The 10,951-nt window shown below is 39.1% G+C and overlaps 1 protein-coding gene across 8 annotated transcripts in view; it reads right to left on the bottom strand.

Annotated features, from left to right (window-relative positions):
• Positions 1–501: 501 nt before the first annotated feature.
• Positions 502–10,951, bottom strand: part of SRRM1 (serine and arginine repetitive matrix 1) — a 38,870-nt gene continuing 28,420 nt past the window's right edge. For all 8 annotated transcript variants that reach the window (XM_066375441.1, XM_066375445.1, XM_066375442.1 and 5 more), the window contains 5 exons: positions 8,845–8,955; positions 5,292–5,756; positions 4,524–4,719; positions 1,846–2,058; positions 502–1,466 (listed from right to left, as the gene is read on the bottom strand). In XM_066375441.1, coding sequence (XP_066231538.1) covers positions 1,362–1,466; positions 1,846–2,058; positions 4,524–4,719; positions 5,292–5,756; positions 8,845–8,955 — 1,090 coding nt within the window. In that variant the 3' untranslated portion in view covers positions 502–1,361. The remainder of the gene's footprint in view (positions 1,467–1,845; positions 2,059–4,523; positions 4,720–5,291; positions 5,757–8,844; positions 8,956–10,951) is intronic.

Below are 10,951 nucleotides of genomic sequence, written 5' to 3'. Positions count from 1 at the left end.
ATCAGGCTCCTTCCGCATCAGCCAGGGCCGATAGCCAAACCTTTACACACACACACACACACACACACACACACACACACACACACCCCTCCCACTCAGTCATCCACTAGCCTTTACTCACTTCCTGGAATGTGCTCGACTCCTTCTGCATCAGGGTATACAGACACTATTTGTTTTGTCTGAAACATCCATGTCTGGTAGACCTGCCCTGTTCATTATATGTTCCAATAGCACTGTGCACCTTCCCTTCATAGCACCTATCACATAAATTATTAAAATAAAAATGGTAAAACAATTTCACCACCTTTTTATTTCCCCCATCCAACTCTAGCTCTGCCCAAGGTGCCAAGGGGTCAATACACAGGAATTATAAGATTTCTGAGAAAGGTAGGTTTCCCGCAGTATTGAGATGAGTAAGTAAGAGGGAGTGGCCAATATTTTTAAATTTAGAAATTTATTCTGTTTAATCCACAAGCTTTATATAGCTTTAGTTTAAAAAAAAAAAAAAAAAAAAAAAAAAACAACAAAAAAACAAAAAGAATGAAAAAAAGACACTATTTCAAAGTCTGGGCCCTTCCAGCCTTCCAAATATAAGAGCTTGGAAAGTTATATATACCAATTGGAAGAATAAGACAAAATTATGAATGGAGCCATGGCATTTCAGAAACAGAATTTATGTAACTGAAGGATCCTTCCGGGGACTAGTTAATTGCCTTTACAAAAAAACACAACAGAATAGAATGAAATTCCAGTGTTCCAAATCAATTTCTTACACATCAATATTAACCCCCAGTGTCCTGGCAAACAACATGCTTTCATTTTCTGTCTCATCCTAGAGTTTGAATCCTGACTCATTTCAGCAGAGACTCCACAGGCAACAGGAAAGATTGTGGCATTAAACTGTTTATACTTTTGTCGTAGTTCAACAGTGGTCTTAATTCTGGGCAACTGCAAACCATACAAGGTTGAAAGCATCATAACTTAAATGGGTGATAAGACTCAAATGAGAAAAAGGAAAAAAAAAAAAAAGAGAGAGAACCTCTGGGAGTAGCCAGGGGCATTTAAAGAAACCATAAGGATGCCAGCAATATTAAAGCCCCTTTTTTAAAAAGGGGACTTTTTTTGGCTTAAAATATTCCACTCTAAATGAATTTATGTCAGCTGTCAATGAAAGAATGTCACTAATACACCTTGGACACCTTTTGCAATGTAAATCCATGCCCTTTTTTTACATGGTGAACTTCAACCTAGCAATTATTACAACAAATGTTATAGTCTAAAGCTCAAACACATTTTTAGCAATTTTGAAATTGAATTGAGTACAAACCAAATAAAATTTACATCCTAACAAACATTTCCACCTAAGACTGTGGAGACACTTGAGCCTTCCTCATGGATCGCAGGGCCTTTTCCCGCAGGTGCTTTTCTAGGTCGTCAAGGTTATCCTCAGCTTCACTCTCCGTCTCCTGAAAAAAACGAGAAAGGCCACATCCGTAAGTCTTGAGACACTGCTAGGAGATACTGAGTACAGAGCAAAATCAAATCATGGTAATGGCCACACAATTCTATGAATATACTACAACCCATCAAATTGTAGACTTTAAATGGGTAAATTATGTGGTATGTTAATTATATCTCTAAGAAGTTATTTTAAAAATATACATTTAGCTTTCTGGCAATCATTCACACTTGCTTATCCTTAGTCTTGGCAAATTCCTGTTCCTGGTAGGTCACTGAGAAACAGAACAAAAGAGGTAATAGCCAACCAACCAATTATTTGAAAAAAATAAAAATAAAAATAGAGTTTAGCTACTCATAGAAAGCACAGGGCAGTGTCCACAATACCTTCCGAGGCTCTGGCTCCGCCTCTGGCTCTTCCTGTGCTGATGTGGTGGTAGCAGGAGCAGCAACAGCTGCAGGGGTTCCGGCGGCTGCAGCAGCTGCAGCCACAGCCTTTTCTTTCTTGTGTTTTTTGTGTTTCTTGTGCTTTTTATCTTTTTTGTGTTTCTTGTCCTTCTTTTTCTTCTTTTTCTTTCCACCACCTTCTTGGTCCGAATTCTAGAAATCCAGAAAAATAACAGCAATAAATCATTAAAATTCTGTCCATAGTGAGTCAGGGCCAACCTCCAAATGTAAGAAAAAGCAGCATGTGCAATAGAAAGAGAAGTCTTTTAACTCAGACAGGACTGAGCTAAATTCTGGTTCCTGAACCTATTAAAGGTTTAACCATAGACACATCTGCTTGACTTTTTTTTTTTTTTGAGAGCGAGAAAAACAGGCAGACAAACAGGGACAGAGAGGAAGGAGAGAGATGAGAAGCATCAACTTCTTATTGCGGCACCTTAGTTGTTCATTGACTGCTTTCTCATATGGGCCTTGATGGGAGCTGAAAAGTGACCTCTTGCTCAAGCCAGCGACACTGCGCTCAAGCTGGCAATGTCAGGGTTTCGAACCTGGGTCCTGAGCATCCCAGTCCAAAGCTCTATCCACTCTGCTACCACCTGGTCAGGTACTGCTTGACTTTTTTTAATGGGCCCCTTTTGTCAACTTTAAACTGTGTATAATAATCTCTGATAAAGCCATTGTAATGATGAAATGGGCATATCTGTAAATCATCCATAATACTAGCCTAACACATAGCAGGCTCTGAAACACCTATTATTCTAAACACATGATTATATTTATGTCACTATCTGACCTCTCCTATCGCTAGAACGGAGGTAGTGTGTTCTTCACTGCACATATACCAAATGTATGCCAAGGGTAGGCACTGCTATAACTGAATTTAGCCTGTAATTCTTAAAGTTCACATCTCACGTTTCTAAGCAATTACTTAAAATTCCCCAACCTAACCAGTTAGTTCACACAATAATTTAGTGAACTGCATTTAGATGGACATTTAAACTCAAATTTTATACAATATTGAAACCTGTCCAAGATCAGATTGACTCACAAAAGGAAAAAATTTAACCTCTAATATTTTAATACCCCAATGATAAATGACAATATGAAAACAAGAGGGTTATTCTTATGCAGCTGCCAAAGACAGACTATGTAAAACATAAAGAACTTTCCAGCCCATCTAGTGTTGCACAGGTTATAAGGTTCTTTCTTCATCATAGAAATAATGTATAGCTGACCTTTAACGCAGGAAAAACGATGCCAACTCCTCTCAAAGTCAAAGTCCACAAATAATTTGACTGCCCCCGAATTTAATTATAGCCATCCCTTGATATTCACAAGGAATTGGTTCCAGAAGTCTGAGGACACCAAAATCCACAGATGTTCATGTCCCTTAAATAAAAGGGCATAAAACAATGCTGAGTCAAGTCATCCACATCCATGAATTCTGTTTTTGACTCACAAAAAAATACTGTTTTTGATCCATAGTTGGTTGAATTCATGGATACAAAACTGGGGGTATGAAAGGCTGGCTGGCTGTATATTTACTGGAAAACAGTACACATATAAATGGACCTGCACAGTTCAATGGTCAACTGTATTTCCACTACAGAAAAAAAATGAGAGCATTGCCTGACCAGGCAGTGACGCAGTGGACAGTGTCGGACTGGGACGTAGAGGACCCAGGTTCGAGACCCCCGAGGTCGCCAGCTTGAGCGTGGGCTCATCTGGTTTGAGCAGAGCTCACCAGCTTGGACCCAAGGTCGTTGGCTTGAGCAAGGGGTTTTTCGGTCTGCTGAAGGCCCACAGTCAAGGCTCATGTGAGAAAGCAATCAATGAACAACTAAGGTGTAGCAACGAAAAACTGATGATTGGTGCTTCTCATCTATCTCCGTTCCTGTCTGTCCCTATCTACCCCTCTCTCTGACTCTGTCTCTGTAAAAAAAAAAAAAAAAAAAAAAAAAAAAAAGGCATTAAAGTACAAAAAATAAAATTCAAATCACTCGTTTCCCTAAAACCAACTGCCAACATTTTGGTAATATTTTGTGTATACATATTTTTTCCTTTCCTGAAGCCCCCCAATCAAGGCATGCACGAGAAGCAGTCAACGAACAATTAAGGTGCCTCAACTACAAGTTGATGCTTCAATGCTTCCCCTTTCTCCCTTCTGGTCTCGCTCACTAAACCAACAAACTAACTGAATTATGTATATTAATAGACACAATCTAGGATGGAAAATTTTGATTGTGATCTTAATTAGATATCCCCAAATGTTTCAAACACTAGAGAAAAGAGCAGAAATACTAAGGTATTTCCCCCCTAAGATATGTAATAGAACCCTGGGCCATTTTTTTCTGTTTTTCTAGATTTTCTATAGTCTAATTTCAACTACCAAGGTTCTAGAATTCAATGGTATTAGACATACCACAAATTAGTAGGTGACTCAGAGTATTAAGCATGAACTGCTGATGCAACCACCACCACTTAATTTGTGCCTCCTTGAAGTCCATTGAACCACAGATAACAATGCTCCTCTGAGCTACAATGGACAAAAAATTTTCTCTGCTTTGTAGGGACCACATACAATTATAAAAGATGTTCAAAACAGGGCAGATACATACCCTCGCCGGTGATGGGCTTGGTGTTGGGCTTTTAGCTTTTCTGACCTGTACCGCTGGTGACCAGTTGGTAGAGGGCGACTGAGACTGGACAGGAGAGGGAGGTGCAGGGGGTTTTTTAGTTGCTGGCTCAGGAGACCTTGAGACAGATCGGGAGGATGAGACTCGCCTTACAGACTGAGGGCTTGGTGAGGCAGCTCTAGACAAAAGGAAAAAACTTTCAGTATCCAAGAACAGGTATCTTTCCTAAGAGAAAATAACCAAATGCCATTATACAACTAGGTCACAAACTTTAAATATTTCACAGCACTTAATACACTACTTGATTCTAACTCAAATTTGAAACACCTGTCTCCTGGAGTTCAAGCTTCACATTCCTCTTTCCACTCTGTTAATATTTCTTTCTGATGAAATGAGAAATACCAACTCCTTGTATTTTATTTAAGACTGCTTTTATCAGTCTTAAAGAGACATATAAGACATACTCTATGCATCTCTTCAGGGTTTAGCTTCAGAAGCACACCCACAATAAACCTGATAAAAATCTGGTAAAATCCGATGGCTTTTAGTTTATGCCATAATGAACTATCCTGAACACAGAAGAGGATCTCAGAATAGTAATGAGAACTTGCTTAAAAGTCTGTATTCACAGCTTATTCTTTTCTGTAATTTCTTAGTATTTAAAAAAAAAAAAAAAAAAAAAAAGTTTCCCAACATAAGGAGAGCTATGCAAATTACTGTTCCTAACCAAAGAGCATAAAATATTTTTACTTTTTTATCTTTTTGGGCTCCGGAGTCCTGGAGACTCTCCTAATGGGTCTAGTACTTGGAGATGGGGACTGCCTTCTTTGGGGTGATGGTGATGGTCCCCTTCGAACGGGCGGAGGACTTGAGGAGGTCTGAGGAGCTCGAGGCCGTGGTGAGGGCGAATGCCGTTTGTTTGGTTGTGGTGACCGGGCCTCCCGGGTAGACCGGCTTGGAGAAGACCCTTTCCTATGCTTTGATGACAGTGAAGGTGAACGTCTCTTGGTGGGTGGGGAGCTTCTTTGTTTGGGAGGTGGAGAATGGGAGACCCGACGCTTTGGTGGTGGAGAGGGTGATGCCCTTCGTTTAGGAGGGGGTGGGGGAGAAGCTGTTCTTCTCTTTGGAGGCGGGGAGGGAGAATATCTTCTCTGTATTGGAGGAGAGTATCTTCTTGGGGAAGGTGATCGCCGACGTGGGGGAGGAGAAGGAGTCCTAGAAAAATATATCATTAAGCTGAAAAGTCCAACAAGATAAGGAAACAATATACAAAGAAAAGCAAGCAGCAATTATGGCTATACAGGTACAGCTCAGAGATATTGTGGATTTGGTTTCAGATCTCCACAATAAAGCAAATATTGCAACAAAGCAATATTTGATTTCCCAGTGTATATAAGTTATGTTTATACTGTACTATACTATAGCCTATTAAGGGTGCAATACCATTATGTTTTTAAAAAACAGTGTACAGACCCTGGCCGGCTGGCTCAGCGGTAGAGCATCAGCCCAGCGTGTGGAAGTCCCGGGTTCAATTACCGGCCAGGCCATACAGGAGAAGCACACATCTGTTTCTCCACACTTCCCCTTCTCCTTTCTTTCTATCTTTCATTTCCCCTCCCGCAGCCAAGGCTCCCCTGGAGCAAAGCCCCAGATAGGCAGAGCACTGCCCCCTAGTGGGCTTGCTGGGTGGATCCCAGTTGGGCACATGCAGGAGTGTGTCTCTCTGCCTCCCCGGTTCTCACTTAATATAAAAAAACAATTCCTTCTCCTTAATATAAAAACTATCTTACTGCTAACAAATGCTAACCATCATCTGAGCCATCTTTTTCTTGGTGGAGGATCTTGCCTCAGTGTTGATGAAAACAAACACTATTTGCACAGCATAATAAAAGAGATGTTTTCCTGTATTGTACTAGCACCAGACAAAGGGAGTATATTTCTAAATGAAAATGCTATACCTTTATCTTCCTTTAAGTAAAAATATCACTTAGTAAATTCCTGTATGTCATAAATGACTATAAAATGAAACATTCTGATTCATATAGAAATTTGCAGTTTCAGAATGAACTCAATTCATCAAGTCATTTGGCATAATCCATAAGAAACCAATTTAATGGTTTTTGAGAACAGAATCTTGCACTGTTTTAAGGAAATGAAACATCCTTTATCATCATATAATAACTAGGTAATTATGTTAGCAGAACTGTGGTCAATCCTACTCAGGAAGTGTGTTAAGAGTTCTCTTATGTGGTATGCTCTCTGAACTGGTGTTTGGATTCTTTAATAATCAGAGCTCATTGAGCAAGCTTTATAGAGTATCTCTAGCCCCCTCTAAGACAGACTTGCATTTCCTGTCTTAAAAGACCACTTTTCAATGGAAGTCCACTGCTAGGCAGAAAGCATACCTATCTAAGTCCAACTGGGCCTTCCTCTTAATGCTGAATTCCTACATAACCCTAACTTGTCTCTTAGGAATTAAGACCTACATATAACATTCAGGTCTAACTACCATTTGTTCTTAAAATGTTAAGACTTTGCGTTCAAATATTTTCCTTTCCAGACAATGGGCAACATGGTAGAATGAAATTCCATTTTTGCCTTTGGGCAATTTCAATAACGCTGGACCTCTATTTCTTTTCTTTTCTTTTTTAAAAGATTTTATTTATTGATTTTAGAGAGAGGACAGAGAATGGCGGTATGGAAAGAGCTGGTTATGTGCCTTGACCGGGAAAGACCAGGGTTTCGAACTGGTGACCTCAGCATTCCAGGTCAACACTTTATCCACTGCACCACCACAGGTCAGGCTGAACTTCTATTTCTTTATCTGAAAAATGGGATTACCTAACCACCTACCAAGCAAGATTATCTTGAGGACTAGAGAAAAAACACATAAGCACCCAGCACTCTACCTGGCACATAACAGGCATTCAAGAGTAGTAGTAGCCATTCTACCGCTTGGTAATGTAGCTGAGTAATGCCATTACAAACTTCCCCCCAAGTCTTATTTTGAAATCATTTAGATTTACAGAGGAGCTGCAATGACAGTGGAGATTTGCTACTTAACATCTCATATAACCATAAAATACTATCAAAACTGAAATTAACCTTAGCATTAGCTTAGTATTAACTAATATACTATTATTCATTTTGTCCTCTTACTATTTCAGGCTCCAAAAATCAGAATCCTACACTGATTATTAAATCCTACACTGGTAATTTAGTTGCCATATGTCCTAAAAGTTTCTACTAATTTGTAACTGTTACTGTTTGTCTTTCATGACTGACATATTTAAAGAGTACTGGTCAGTTCCTTTATAGAATTACCTTCAAATTGGGTTTGTCAGATAATTCCTGATAATCACCCTGAGGTTCTCCATACTTGTTAAGGATACTGCAGAGGTAGCTAGGAATTACGTGATGCCAATATGTATGACTGAGGATGTTAACTTGGACTCCTTAGTTAAGATGGTGTCTGTTGGAAATTCTTCACTAATACAGAGTGAAGCAACAGGTTTCTAGTTGTAAGCATGCAAAACAGTTTATTCTTATATTATAATGCTATTAATATAATATTATTAATATAATTAATATTACTAATTATTGTGTTATTTTCCATAAGAACTGGAAAACTTCTGCCCTACCATGTATTTTTCTCTTTGTAATCACTAAATAGTGTTTCCACCTGTTAATTTATTAAATAACCACTTAAAGTATGCATTTCAAGCCCTGACCAGATAGCTCAGTTGGTTAGAGTCATTCAAATGCAGAGGTTATGGGTTTAATTCTTGGTCAGGACACATACAGAAACAGATTGATCTTTCTGTCTCTCCATTTCTTTCTCTCTAAAATTAATAAATTAAAAAAAAAATTTCAAGTGTTCATTTCAGTCCTGGCCTGGTAGATCAGTTGGTCAAAATGACAACCCAACATGCCAAGGTTGTGGGTTTGATCCCCGGTCAGGGCATATACAAGAATCAACTAATGAATGTATAAATAAGTGGAACAACAAATCAATATCTATCTCTCCCCTTCCTCTTTAAAAATCAATAAATAAAGTATATATTTCAATGGTTTTAGTATATTCCTAGCTGTGTAACCATTATCACTCCCCCCCCCTGCTCACATAGGTACCACTAATCCACTTTCTATCTATACATTTGTGTGCTCTGGAGAGTTCATATCAATAAAATTGTATACTATGTGTTTTGTAAATGGCTACGCAATGCCACTCTAATTAAAGATATTTCAACCATAAAGATTCAAAGTTGCTCCAACTAGCCCCATCAAGCAACTGATAAAGTACCTTCGTCGTGGTGGTGGTGTGGGAGACCTACGTCGCCGAGGAGGTGGAGCAGGAGAGGGAGAACGTCGCCGTCTGGCGGGTGGGGGGGAGGGACTTCTCCTCCGTCTACCACTAAACCAAAGCAGAGTTATAGTTGATTCTGAGTTAGTAGCATTCATAATTAAGTGATCCAGATGACACCTTTCCAATCATTGTTAACCTAAAGTGCAGCAACTGTTATTCTCAGAACAGTGTTTTTCAAACTATAGGCCAGGACTATTTGTCAAGACCCTGGATAAGAACCAGCCTTTTTACAAAAATAGAAAATCATGTTACTTATAGTAAAGGTAAATATTTTTTTGTGAAATTTTTGTTTCAGTATATAAATATAGATAGCCTGGGGTACAATCTAAAAAACTTTTTTTCCCTTACCATGATGAAGGAAAAAGTCTGAAAACATTGCCTTAGAGCAGTGGTTTTCAACCTTTTTATACTCGGGGATTGGAAAAAATGGGAGAATTATTTCAGGGACCACTAAGGCAGAACTCACCCTGAATAAGAGAATTCAGCTAAGATCACTGGAGCTATAATCTTCATACAACATCAGGGTGGTTAACTCTTTTGCGGACCAGCACGAAATTTCTGGCGAGCTGGTCCATGAATTGGCAGTTGAAAAACACCGTCTCAAGCATCTCATTGCTTTGAAATTGGTGCACACATACCAGAAATCACCTGGGAAACTGAGCTTTGCATTTATTAGGTTTGAGTTATGGTCTAGACCAGGGGTCTCAAACTCGCGGCCCGCCAAACAATTTTGTGCGGCCCGCAGACTAATCCACGAAGTTCAAAATATTTTGGATAAAATTAAGTAAGCCTAGGGGCCTACTTGTATTTTTCATTTCTCTAGCATCCTAGCTAGATATTAGCTTAGTTAACAGCAGTTGTAATGCGAACTACAGTTTCTGGTCGTTTTGTGACACTGAGTAAACTGCATGTACGATTGTGCTTGTTGTACTGATTTTTTTTTGTTTTCAACTGCAGTGAGAAAAGTGTTGCGTAACAGTCGTCTTTTGTAGACCTAGTGCGGCCCGCCGAACGGCTGTGATCTTGCTCTGCGGCCCACATGCTGAGTTGAGTTTGAGACCCCTGATCTAGACTCTAGCCAATGTATTTTGAAGTTGATTTTCTAATTCCCTATCAGAAACAAATGCACTTGAAGTCTTGAAAAATATAATGTTCTAACATAGAAATTTAAAATTTTAACAGTCACCAGTTGCTTAAGGCCCTAAATCTGGGTGTCACAGCTCCAAATTCTTGATTTTTTAAAATGTACTTCCACTGTTCAAGAGCTGCATACTCTTAATTAAAAGCAATATCCCAAAGACAAAAGACTAAAGTTGTCAGTGTTAAAGCTATTACTAGGCTTTAATTCAGAGCTTAACATACTTAACCAACATAAAAAGCACACCTGATAAACGTATCAACTAGCCATCTTCCTACAGATATATTAAAATATACACTAATCCAGTTTGCCACCTTTTGCATAAATTTGTATACAAAGTAGCCAAATAAAGTAATTAAATTTTAATTTCTTGACCAGTATGGTATTTATGCTTCCTGTGAATCTGGAAATATTTTCTAAAGTTTACTGGTCTTGGTTCCCCTTTAAAACTAAGGAGAGCTCGCCTGATCTGTGGTGGCTCAGTGGATAGAGCCTTGACCCAGAACGCTGAGGACCCTAGCCTAGTTCAAAACCCTGAGTTCACTGGCTTGAGCATGGGGTCATCAACATGATCCCAAGGTCACTGGCTTGACTAGAGCCCCCCAGTCAGGGCATGTACAAGAAGCAATCAATGAACAACTAAAGTGAAGCAACTACAAGTTGATGCTTCTCATCTCTCTTCTCCCAATCAATAAAAAACAACAACAAAACCTAAGAAGAGCTCTGTTAACAGAACAGAAAATTCTGAAATCATCATTAAAATTTCAATTTCTATTTGTTTACACCTTGTGGGGATTAAGACTTCACTTTGAATAGACTTAAAATATAAACTACAAGAAGCAAGGGTAGCCTGACCTGTGGTGGCGCAATGGATAAAGTGTCGACCTGGAAATGCTGAGGTCGCCG

This window comes from Saccopteryx leptura, chromosome 3 (assembly GCF_036850995.1).
Source record: "Saccopteryx leptura isolate mSacLep1 chromosome 3, mSacLep1_pri_phased_curated, whole genome shotgun sequence".
Lineage (NCBI taxonomy): Eukaryota > Metazoa > Chordata > Mammalia > Chiroptera > Emballonuridae > Saccopteryx > Saccopteryx leptura.
This window is presented reverse-complemented; position numbering and strand designations above follow the sequence as displayed.